This window comes from Sebastes umbrosus, chromosome 4 (assembly GCF_015220745.1).
Source record: "Sebastes umbrosus isolate fSebUmb1 chromosome 4, fSebUmb1.pri, whole genome shotgun sequence".
In the NCBI taxonomy this organism is placed as follows: Eukaryota; Metazoa; Chordata; class Actinopteri; order Perciformes; family Sebastidae; genus Sebastes; species Sebastes umbrosus.
In genome coordinates this window covers 9,683,927-9,697,220 of record NC_051272.1, presented here as the reverse complement: position 1 = coordinate 9,697,220, position 13,294 = coordinate 9,683,927, and the positions used below count along the sequence as shown (strand labels likewise).

Genomic DNA, 13,294 nt, shown 5'->3' with positions numbered 1-13,294 from the left:
TATGTGGAATCAACAGCGAGAGGTCTCACTCTGTCGGTGTTTCAAGAAGAACTACAACACTCACACGCAACACTTATTATGAAATGCACAGGAAAGTGATCTGCAAATGCGCAAATATCATTCCAAGTGTAGACATTCAAGATTCAAGATTCAAGATGTTTATTGTCACGCCATTTTTACAGGTACAAACGTGTGAAATACTTTCTGCTGGGAAGCTCCATTAAAATAATAAGTTATATTACATTTAAATTACAATTACATTTACATTACAATTATAAAAGGAAATACTTTGTACAAGGGCATATTAAGAACATATATATTAAAGACATATACAGTATATACAGTATAAGATATATTGGATGGATGCAAATGGATGCATAAATGTGTATACATCACTTAACATGTAAACCTATAACATTTTTATGTGGAATTAAAATACGTATTTACAGAGTAAGTTATGTGTATTTGCAAATCGCCCTGTATATTTGTGGATGTGACTTTACATAACACAAATACAAAAATACGTTTGTGGGTAGTGAAATATTTGCAGATCATGGTACATATTTGTAAATTGTCTTCTGTAGATTACAACTATTATCTACAGATCTGCTGCGGTACCAATCGGACAAAATTCTGTAAACAAACAGGTACCAACCATGTCATACTAGCTTGTTGATAAGGAGGTTAAATAACGCTCCAAGCTTACGCTAAATTTTGGCGGGGAAAAACTGGCTGAAAAATCCTGTTTATGGCTGCCGTTCCTTCTGAAGAATGTGGTTACACTCGCCATTGTTAATGGCAGGGTCTGCCATTAGCGTTGGATTCAAATGGGTTGCATATAAACAACAATTTCTGTAAAATCACATAGTTCAGTTGCTTTCCTAAGATTATCACATCCTCTGTATAGTTTTACAGTCAACGCTGTAAAGCTGTGACTCACAACACATTTTCTGGTTACCTTCAAAAGCTCACAGTGAATATAAACGCACACTTTTCCAGGTCAGTAGGGTTTTGTTTTGTTTTTTAATCCACTGAGTGAAACCTCTTCTCACATAGACAATCTTTGACTGGATAGGGAAGCAACATGTGTTAAAGAAAAACAGAGAGACACTTAAAGATACAGGCATCAGTAAACATACCATAAGAGATATAAATGAGGCTTTTATCAATACTAACAAAACTGTATAGGCGCTTTATTCCATCATTGAAACACCAACAAAACAGTACAAGCAAATTACACAAATATAGAAAAAGGACACACCCGCAGACTTACTAAGCTGGGAAAAAAACAGTTCAGGAAATACAATTTATGGACAAATTAACCCATAAAATACAAAACATATTTGAAAAAAGGTGGAATTTGATTGATAGAGAATTAGAATGATTAGATATTTCCTTTTGCCCACTCTTTGAATTGTCAGAAGAATGCTCAATTTAAAGAGATGCACCGATCCGACTTTATCAGTCCCGATACCGAAAGCGATACCGGGGCTTTGGATATCGGATCGGTACTCGGTATCAGCCGATATCAGTGTTTAATTAGTAAGCCTCACTGTGTGGAAGTGACTGGGATCATTCTTTAATATGTAAGGCAATATCAGGCTTGACTTAAACATTGCTTTCCTAACTTTGTAAAACAAAATGTAAGAAATAAATACATAGATATAAATTTACTGAATTGTTATGACCATTAGTTATTATTAAAATAATAAATTGTACACCAGCAACTTGGTAAAAAATAAATCTTCAAAATTAACAAGAATTGCAATTCAAGTGTAAACCCTATTAATGCTGCAACAAATTGATCAAAACTTAAACATGAATTAAAATGACAGTATATAATGTATATAGTATATAAACATGGAATTGAATTTAATAGATTGGCCCCATTGTCACCAATAGCCGATCCAGTATCGGTATCGGTGCATCCCTATCAATTTACTGTGTTTTAGATTAAATAATACATTAATTTGCTGTTGTTAAAGGTATATGTAACTGTAAGTATGGAGGGAAACGTGAAACATTGATTTAAAAAAATAAATAAATTGATATAACATATGCGAGTAAGAATGTACAGCAACCATGACCGTAAAGTTAACATTTCTCTGAAACATTTTCAACAGAAACTGAGCATTGGAGCCTAAATGAAGACAGCATTTATTGCTGGGCTGCTGCATTAGAATTGGTTTTAGTGAGGTGTATTGTATTCACAGTGCGTATTTATACAGTGTATGTAAATAGCCTGTTTGGAGGCTGTAATTTAGAGACACTGTGGCCACTAGAGATCAGTGTTTCTCTGGTGTATTTTAACACTGCTCAGTCAAATTAGAGTCTTAAATACTGAATGAGTTACAGAGCAACAAAGGGAACACATACATATAGAAACAACATGTGTATGTGTGGAATTATTGGTGTTTTATTCTCAGTCTTTCAAGTTTTGTTTGAGTTTTGATTCACTGCTTCTGTAGCAGCTACTGACACCACACCCCAGTAATTATACTGTACCAGAGAGTGAAGGTGCGTTCTATGTACAGAACTACGTGGCTGCCATTTATGTACATTCATTAATTTTCATTCAAACTTTATTTACAGTTAGAGAGAGACTCACTCAGGACCACCCTTACGAAAAAGTAATATACTTCAAGTTTATCTTATGAAGTAAAATTAAGTACGTATTTTTCCCAAGTATACTTTATGTATTAAGTATACTTATATCAGTGTACTAGTACTATACTTTTAAGTGTACTACTTCAATACTTCTTGGGACTAAATTGTCCCACTTTTTAGCAACAACACCGTGGTAGCGACCTGTCAATCACAAGGTAGCCACACCCTAAATCCTCCCCTGCTTTATGGTCTATTTGACTGTAAATGGCACCATCATTTTCTAAATGAACATCATGCTGTATTGAAGAAGACTTGAAACTAGAGGTTGAGACCATAAACTCATGTTTACAATGTTTACTGAGGTAATAAATCAAGTGAGAAGTAGGCTCATTTTCTCATAGACTTCTATACAATCAGACTTCTTTTAGCAACCAGAGGAGTCGCCCCCTGCTGGCTGTTAGAAAGAATGCAAGTTTAAGGCACTTTGTAGGCGGACGTTTTACTGGAGTCCGGTAGTCACTTTTAGTCCAAAATGGCGGAGGCGTAGCTTTGCTGCTGGGCGATGATGTTGCAATGGAATGAACAATTGACTTTCACGTCTTAGCAATATACATTCTTTGACCAGAGGCTGGCGTCTGCAGCAGACAGACCAATATTCACTCTCCACTTTCTTCACCAGCTAGTCTCTAACTGTGTCTGAAACTAAAACTAGGAGCTAAAAGAGGCTAAAACGCTCCGTAGGACTGCAGAGATGGTGCCAATTCCCTGAGGGTCCATCACCCCAAGTGACACCGTTCACATTTCATGTAATCATTTTACAAAAAGAGCATTCAGTCGAACCTCCACTCCTCTGTGCCACCAGCCTTCTTAGAGCCCCTTAAGAGCCTCACATTGAGATCCATGCCTGGGAACCCATCATCACGGTGTTGTGGAGTTAAACCCGGGGTGGACCGGCGCCCAGTCTGGGTACGTATCCAAGGAGAATAACGGAACCCCCCATGTCGCCACGGCCAACAGGGCGGCAAGGACGCCGATCACGTTGACGCCGAGCCCTGCCTTCACCTGCAGCAGCAATAAGACATGGACTGTTTGTGCATTGCAGCCAGTGAAGACTTATAGTGAAGGAGTAAATTATAAATGCTTTTTGTTTCTGTGTTTGTACCACAGGACTCTTACCATGTCCAAGATGTTGAAGTGTCCGTAGGCGAACACGACGGCGTTGGGCGGGTTGGACACCGGCAGCAGGAAGGAGAAAGATGTGCAGAGGGTGGTGGGGATCAGGACGTACAGCGGGTTGACATGGATGGCCTCAGCCTGAAGGAGGATGGATCACACAAACACAAATATCTGTCTGAATATTGAAATAACAACGACACGTGATTGAGATCCATCTGTATGTCTTTCATACACAATAGGCTCATCGACCATTCATTCTTCACACTTATATAGACAAACCAAAACAAAATACAAGAACACAAGAGGCTGTCTCAGGGAGGGCAGACACACACTATTACATTTTGGTTTGGGTTTATTGACAACATATCAAACTTATATAACTTATAAACGTATATAAACTGTGATTATTTATTTTTTTTACCTACAAAGGCACTAATACACCATCGTAGTAGTAAGAAATAGTATAGTTGATAATATTTACTGTGTTTCAATAACCAGCATTAATAAATAAATAATTACAAAGAGATTACACAGTGAATTTACCAGAGGAGAAAGGATGGGGAGGAAGATGGTGATAGTGGCAGCGTTGCTGGCCACCTCTGTTACCGTGGTGACGATTATACAGGCGACCGTGATTGTAGCCAAGACTGGCAGATCACCCAGAGGTGTCAGCAGCTCGGCAACCCACAAAGACAATCCTGACTCCTGCAGACACACACACACACATCAGGATGTTTTGAAACAGGCTTAATGTATATGTAATGTGTATGTTTATGGATGGTTTCAGCTGATTAAAGGGTCAGTTACGTCATAAAGATGTCTACAGAGCACCATAGTATTTGACCTAGTTAAATATGTGTTTTGTACTGCTTCCTACTTCAGTAAACAGTTCAAACTTACCTTGGAGATGTGTTTAATTTAAGTCAAGCTCATTGCGTCTTCTTGTGGACATACACAGTGTCAGTTTGTGGTCAGACGACACTAGATTTGTGAGGAACCTAAGGTGGATGTATAAAGATGATGTTTCACACGGACAGACACAGCTCACCTTTGTGCCTTCAGCGAGTGCGAAGCCTCCACCGACCAGCAGGGCCACTTTCCATGGCATGGAGGCCTGGAACTCCTCCCAGGAGATCATGGCCTCTGTACGGAGAGACATAAAAGAAAATATCCTGCTCACAGAAAGAAGCCGTCTCTCTACAACCGTAACACTGGTTGAAAACGTTGAAAGCATGTTTAGAATATTATTGACTAAAAGATTTCTCAAATCTTAACAGATGTGTAAAATGTGAGAGAGCCCACACATGTTCCTATAGTGTGTGGAGAGCAACGATTTGGACCAAACAGCTCACCACACACTAACAGATTCATTAATGAACAACATGAAAAAAACGGAAATCTCGCAAAATCTCTCACAATCAAAGGTGACTTTAGTGCAAACAAACACGGTGGACGACGGGCAGGAAGAATTAATGATGTTAGTTTTTACTTTGTACTGACAATTCATGAAGGATTGATGGATGAAGTCATGGAGACTGTGTTTGTAAATAAACAGGTCCTCCATTTCTGAGCTCCGTCTTACTACTACTTTATGATTCACGTTCAGCATTAGCTCATGCATTAGTAGAGGTCCTTCCACTTCAGCCTCAGTTGGCTCTCGTTCTTTCCTCCTTGACGGCTGGAGGAAGGATGGACTTCTGAACTGATCGGGGGATGTAAAAAACACTCTTAACATACCTCACACCACAGGAATATCTGGAAAGATAATCTTTTTAAAAAAAATCTAAGCTTTGCTGACCATCATCGGGGGATCGGGCCCAAAATCGGCTTGACTCTCGTGTAGTGTGAACCCGGCATTAGTTGCATTCCACATCTTGTTACCTGCTGTGGATGTTACATAAACTAACCTACACAGCTAAATTGTAACGTCTTGTGTATTCACCATATTTTCTGGAAGGTCCGTGAGCAGGTATGATGAAGAAGAGGAGGCCCAGCAGCAGAGCCACGGTGGCGTCAGTGATGAAGCCCGAGTGACTGCTCAAGACAAGGACAGAAAAACATAAATGGTTCCTACTGAAGATGAAAAAAACACCTCACAAACAGAATACAATTTTATTTCGTTATTGTATTCTTATTTTATTGTTGGTCATTATTGTTCCTAGCTGTTATTTCTATTCTGTGTGAGTACATTGAGCATACAACCGGAGTCAAATTCCATTTATGTATGTACTTGGCAAAATAAACCTGATTCTGATTCAAATAAAAAGTTGTTAAAAACTCTCAGTAATTTCTTAAAACAGCTGCTCACTTTAGTTTTTTATCAAACAAACAGGAGGAAATAGTGCATTTGTTGGGGACTATCTTCAGCGGCGGATTAATCCATGTTTGGTGCTCCAGTGAGTGTTAATGTCAGCAGGAAACTACAGTGAAATAAGAAAAGGAAAGAGACTGACTGAGGGAAGAGAGACGTCCAGCCCGGCATGAAACCTGGAGATCTGGTCAACCACAACAACACCATCAGCAGGAAAACCACCGCAGTGACCATCTCCTGACAACTGGAGGGAGGGAATGAATGAATAATGAAAGGGTGGATGAGTAGATGAAAAGATCGGTATTAATACCCAATAAAATTAGAATTAATTAGAGAATCAATGTGAGAGGGTGATTCGATGAATAAATGAAAATGAATGAACAGATAAATGATTCATCATTGAATTAATGAACATAAAATCTAAATGAATGATTGAATGAATGCATGAATGAACGAATGATCACCTCATGGGTCCCAGCGACCTGTACTCTTCTTCTATGACTCTTCTTGCTGCTGTCTCTTTCTCAGACTGCTCTCCTCTACATCGCCACAGGAACCTGAAGCTGTGTGTGTGTGTGTGTGTGTGTGTGTGTGTGTGTGTGTGCGTGTGTGCGTGTGTGTATGTGTGTGCACACAGACAGATTATATTATTGATAGGCGACAGGCAAATGATCACAGTGAACTAAATGATTGACTGGGATTGGTTAAAAGCACACTGGGAGCACACGGCGCCGGGTGGCTAATGAAGAGATTACTGAGCATGTGCAGAGGTCAGCGGCGCTCACAATTAACCTGTCTGACACCATCACACTGCTAATGCTAACATTAGCATTACACTCATGCTTCAGTCAGGTTGTGTTGAAATGAAAGCAGGTATCACGGAGTTCTGAGATTATATCAAACACTTATCAAATCCAAACTGAATTATTCATATTTTCAGTGTCTTTGAAAGGTATTTTATTCTTGCAAGGTTTACAGTTTGCTCTTTTAAGCTGAACTAATACTCAAATTAAAGGGTAATTTCGGTATTTTTCAACCTGGGCCCTATTTTACCATGTTTTTGTGTCTATATGACTAATGGGGACAACAATTATTGAAATTGGTCCAGTACTGAGGGAGAATGCTGCAACTGACAGCTGCGAAACAAGCTGCGAGGGCAGTGAGCGGCATCAATGCAACGTTACGTTCACTAAAAGTGCTTGTTTTTGACGCTGACAGGCTCAGATTGTTGTTATAAGTGCCTGACAACATTATGGAGAAGACCCCACAGAGAAATAAAACATTTTTCTTACCTTTTGTGATGTGGTGAATGTTATAGTTGTAATAAAGAATCAATGGACAGGAGGCAAAAAGGGAAGAAAAAAAAACACAAGGAAAAGCTGATAATGTGGAGTGTAATGAAAATAACTGATGTAAAGAGGGAAGATAGGACAGCACAGATTAGTGTGAATAAAAGCACAGAGAGGTGATAGTGACACTCACTCTGAGCCAATGAAGAGCCAGTACAGCCACATCCATGTGAGCAGCAGCATGATAACACTGATGGGCAGGCACAACAGGAACCAGTTCCCGAAGTTAATGCAGTTGCAGTTTGGGTAAATCCTGAATTTAAACACAGTGTTTGAGGTGGATTTAATTGCATTTTTCTTTTTTTTAAATGTACACAGAAGCTTTGAATCCTTTTGTTCTTTAATTTTCCAGCAGACTGAATTAAGCACACATTCTTCACAGGGGAATTTAAAATTGCAATTTTATATTTAGCAACCCTAACACAGATTATTTATTCTGTGTGCTGCTTCAAATGCCTTCACAGGATTTTCTGTTTTCTCATTTATTCATTTCATGTCCCCTTTCCTGTGTCTCATACACATTCACTCAGCATGCCACTCACTGGTTGAGGTACTCAGAGAAGATGAGGTTGGGCGAGGTGCCGGGCAGCGTCGCGATGCCGCCGATGTTGGAGGAGTACGCAACGCTGATGCACATGGCTTTACACATCATCAGGTCCCGTTGTCCTGCTGGGAGCTGCAAGCTGAGGCACAGCAACCTGCAAGACAACACCAAGGGAGGAATTAGAGCTGCTGAATCAGCAGTATCAGTAGTAGTAACAGCAGTAGTAGAAGTAGCAGTACCAGTAGTAGTAACATCAGTTGCAGAATCAGCAGTATCAGTAGTAACAGCAGTAGTAGAAGTATCAGTAGTAGTAGAAGTAGCAGTAGTAGTAACAGCAGTAGTAAGTAATATAGTAATATTCTAGAAACAAACTGTTATTTTATTTGTTCAGTGGTTTTTGTACCTGAGCTGCAGCAGGCTGTGACTCTGTCTGTATCTGAACACAAGTGAAGGTCTCTTCAGGAACATCTGGATGTTTCTTTTCTCTGCGAGACAGAGGAAAATACTGGATGTACTGCAATGACAATAACGTACTGTAGATCACTGCAGACACCCAGAACCCAGAGGGACAGTGAAAGCAACAGAACAGGATGTCAACAGTGAGCAACAGTAACATAGTCCTTCACATACCTCACCATTTCTCTCATCTTTTCAGTGTGACCGTCAGCTTCTGCAAAAATAACAGACTGTGATTAATTTCTCATCGTTCTTACAACACTGCTGTGTTGCTTTTCTAAGAGGTTATTTTATTTCACTTAACAGAAAATAGGGGGAAAAACTTCTATGTGCTCCTGTGATGCTTTTTTTTCCCTGAGTGAAGTTAACATTCATGATTAGACGGAGATTTCTGACTCTTCAGAACGTTGTGTGACTGAATTTTGGCTCGTGTTCATTGATGAATGTTGTTTGTTTTCAACGTTATGTCTCTAGTTTCTTGGCCAGGCCTCTTAAGTATTTCAAACGCAATGTTATTCCTTTAAAAATGCATTTCTTTATTTGTTTTTTCCGCCAAATTGGTGCCATTTGCATGTTGTAACTTTTAAAAATTAAACCTCATTATTAATCTTTTTTTGTTAATTTTTTTTTACAACGTTTCTAAATGGTAGATGGTTGTATTTTTCTCAGTCCTGTTAACTTACATCTGTTTAAATGTCATGTCATGCCAACAAGTTCTTTTGTTCTCAATAAAGTGTTTTTTTAAAGGAATAATTGGTTATATGTTAAAAAATATATATATATTTGTAGCTCAAAGGTCACAACATATACAGGCATGTTATTCAGTTCTGTGTTCCCTTCGTATGAGTAACAAGACTGAGTCTTCAGCATCATTAGCAAATACATGTAATGTAGCCACATGGCATCAATGCTAATAGCACGAGAACATTTAGCACCTTCAAGTGGTTTACCAAAACCATCTTAAAAACAAACATAATAACATCAAAGAAATAATTTAGGTAACAGGACTGTACGTTGAGATTGACATTCTCAGTATTGCAGGGCCCGCTGGAGGGAAGGGAGGCACAGGAAAACTAGAATCAGGACTGAGCGGGGCAGACTGTCGGACCCTGCTGCAGTAAAACGAGAGGTTTTCTAAAGGGACTCTGGTGCTCGGAAACATTACCGCTTTTATCCACAGGGACCGCCAAAATCAACCCAGAATGAAGGTTCCTCGTAGTAACTTTAAGATAGTAAAAAATAACCTTAACTCTGAACTTGATTCATGCCTTCATTACATTATAAGAACCTTAATCTAAAACTAATTACACATTGCATTTAAATTAACATGTAAACATGTCACACAGAACTGCAAATGCAAACTTCCAACAAGTGTAGAGATGCAGGATTATGCTGAACAGGACTGAGTGAAAACCTGGGAACACGACTAAACATTTTCTGAACTTCTGATGAGAAAATGTATTTTATATCTAAACTGGAAATATATAATCACACAATCATACAACAACAACAAAAACGATTTCTAAAGGATTCTCATCATTGTATTTCATGGTGAAGTATAGCATTAGAGAGTGGGGATGGGCTAAAATCTTTTTTCAGTGTTTTTAATTATGGTTTTACATGATGTATCTACAAATTGCAATCAGGACAAAGTGCAGGACACTGTGTTAATAATATAATGTATTATTCAGGTCCTTTTCATGCATATTTATGCATGTAATGTCCCGGGGACGGAGAAGACACTGATTCAGCGGAAACATGTTTGGAATTGCCTAAGTTGTGTTTAAATGGAAATAAACCAGCCCTGTATTCTATGGGCCACGTTTATATTGGATGAATCTGCAGTGCACAGTGTTGGGCAAGCTGAAAAATGTAATCAATTATTCATTGCAATATATTGAATCGTGACCCTAGTATCATGAAACGTGTCATATTGCCAGATTCTTGCCAATACACAACCCTAATAAAAACAGAATAACATATAAATTTAGGTACCGTCCAGCTGCAGGTTGGGGTTGTCTTCGCCATCACACACCCCGTCTTTGGCCCTCAGGAGCTGCTGGAGAACAGCCTCTACGATGGGCATCACTATGGTAACAGCCGAGGTGTTTTGGACCCACATGGAGAGGAACGCACAGCCGGACATGAAGCCCAACATCAACCTGGTGGTCAGAGCAGCAGCATCCACAGACACCTCAATCGGCATCTCCACTTTTACATTCCCCCAGAAAACATCTCGTCCACTAACACACACTAAAATGCCAAGCCGTCATTTTAAGATTCATCCTCTGGAAAATAGTTTAGAGAAAGGTGGCACTCACCATGCTGGGTTGACTCCCACCATGGTGACGAGCCTCAGGGCGATTCTGCGGTGGAGACCCCACTTCTCGATGGATGTGGCGAGGCAGATGACACCAACCAGCAAGAAGTGGAAGTCTTTAAAGTACTCCTTCGCCACCTGAAGGAGAAAAACAGAGAGAAATAAGAGTGAAGGAGTGCTGCAGGAATGAGTCCTATAACCCAGAAATGAGTTAGCGTTTTTGCTCTTCCAGTTTCCTCGTCTGGAAGTCAATGGGTTATTTTAATGGGTTTTTGGTCAGATGATTGAAATATGGTCTGTGGTTAATACAAGCTGAAGAGATTTCCATGTTTTGTTTTACAACATAACATACGTCGTATATATCCCACTCCCGAATTTTGAAGCTTTTACGTGTCTTAAAAAAGGCGCTTGCTAACAAGTGGCTAAATGAGACGACTAAACGTCATCACGCCGGCTTGTCCGCCTTTACAGCCTCGTTGTGTTTATACTCGCACTCTTGCGAACTATTCTAACTCAAACTTTCCAACTTGTAGATTTACACTAGATTTCACGCTAAGAGGAAAGGCTTTTGTAGAAGAAGTAAACACACAAAATCGAATTACGAGTTGGAAACTTAGTGGTGGTGACGTTGAAGTCATGCGACCGTGGTGTAGTTCGTTTTTTACTTCTGGTGATTGCATTTACGCTTTAGTATCATAAACATTTGTTTGCTACAGAGAAAAAGCCAATGGGAATTTTCCACAATTCCCGTGTGATGCTAACTTGGCCGACAAAAATATGTCATCCCTGCAGCACTCTATACTGTACTGTTAATTCAAATCATAACAGAAGTTATCTCAAGATGCTTTTCATATAGAGCAGGTCTAGACCGTACTCTGTAATTTAGAGACCCAACAAGAGATCGTTGCCCGCTAACAGACAGATGTACTCACGTCAGAGGACTTCATGATGCCAAACATGGGGAAGAGGATGGCGGGGAGCATGGCGGTCATGGACAAAGGAATCACCTCAGTCACCCAGTACGTCGCCATCAGCAGCAACACAAAGGCACATTCTGCCTCCTACAGGGACAAAACACACACTGATGCATTTATTTGTCATGGAGGACTACAAAGAAAGAACTGCTGATGAATGTAAATCCAATATTCACTCTCCTTTGTGAAAAAAAACCCCTCATAATATCACACAAAGGTTTTTTTATGCTTTGAGGTGGAAAAAAGTTTATTGATAAAAGTGAAATGCGACAAAGTGAAATGGAAACCGACTTGGAGAATACATTATGACGTACATGAAGCATGTGACTAACACTGGAAACATACCAAGCAGCGGCCAAGTCCGGCTCGCCACAATAATTACATTTTTCTGCAGCGAGGAGGTATATTTATGTGTTTCAGGCGGGAAGAAATTCTTTGCAACATACATAGGTCAACATGTCACAGGAGTCACAGGATCTGTTTACTGATTGGCTGTGGGTCTGACTGACTGCACTTCACACCACATTGTTGCCCTTTGCTGTCTGGTTGCCGGTGTGTAAAAGTGACTCACCTTCGTCCCGATGACAAGAGGAAGAGGAAGCAGCAGCAGAGGCGTAAGGACGATGAGGGCGATGTTGCGATAGTTCCACAATCCCCTTCTCAACCTCTTCAGCATTTTCTTGTTGTCTTTTCTTCTCTTCTCTGCGGTCATTAAGTTAAAAGACTTGAGCGGCTGATAATGTCGTCGAGCTGGCAGGAACACCTGATTCTCAGGGACTCAGGTTATGCGTTCATATCTGCTGCAGTTTTCTTGAGCAAGAGTACAAACCTAATTAGTAATCGCCAGTTATCTCTTTAGCAACACAAAGGTGAGATAATAATGTCACACAGCCTTTAATTTATGACACTTTAAAGGGGCTATAGTCGTAGATGTCACACTTTAATCTATTTCCACACTTCTCTGGTGTTAATATTTGAGTGGTTCATCTGTTTTTCCAGGGAGTTTCAGAGGAGCTCCAGGAAGCACATCACACCTGGAACTTAGAGCTCTTGGAGACCGGATTTCTTAACTTTGATGGAGCTATGCTAGCAGTTTCCCCCTGCTTCTAGTCTTTGTGCTCAGCTAGGTTACAGTAAACACTTTTTCTCTGTACTGGACGCACAGAGATGAAACCCATATCCATCTTCTCATCTGACTCTGGAGAAGACGACTAAAAAGAGGATTTAAAAAATAATTTGGAGTGTTCCTTTAAAGTTCGTTAAAAGTCAGTTTTCACCAGTTTGAGTAAACTTGACCACTGATTTTTAGAACGCCGCCTTCGTGTAGTCAAAGATAGAAGTTGTTTGTCTCTACTTTCCTGTAACTTCTACAATATTAGTATTTGCTTATGTTTATAAAAGAACACAGAAAGAATATGAAAGAAAACACATTTCAAAAACACCTATGCCTTGCTCAGAGGCCGTCCTTGCTATAATAACACAACTTTAGGAGCAACGGAATTCAGACGGTGGCCGGCGTTACCACGGTTTTGCACTCCACTATTTTTCAGATTTTTT

The 13,294-nt window shown here is 39.8% G+C and overlaps 1 protein-coding gene across 1 annotated transcript; it reads right to left on the bottom strand.

Annotated features, from left to right (window-relative positions):
- Positions 1–3,214: 3,214 nt before the first annotated feature.
- On the bottom strand, positions 3,215–12,743 carry slc13a1 (solute carrier family 13 member 1). The gene is given in 15 exon segments (XM_037767085.1): positions 3,215–3,669; positions 3,784–3,921; positions 4,327–4,488; positions 4,832–4,926; positions 5,726–5,817; positions 6,237–6,338; positions 6,559–6,657; positions 7,577–7,696; positions 7,986–8,112; positions 8,360–8,472; positions 8,618–8,657; positions 10,439–10,605; positions 10,765–10,901; positions 11,696–11,824; positions 12,309–12,743. Coding segments are annotated over 15 exon segments (1,806 nt in total). The 5' UTR covers positions 12,450–12,743; the 3' UTR covers positions 3,215–3,525.
- Positions 12,744–13,294: the final 551 nt, after the last annotated feature.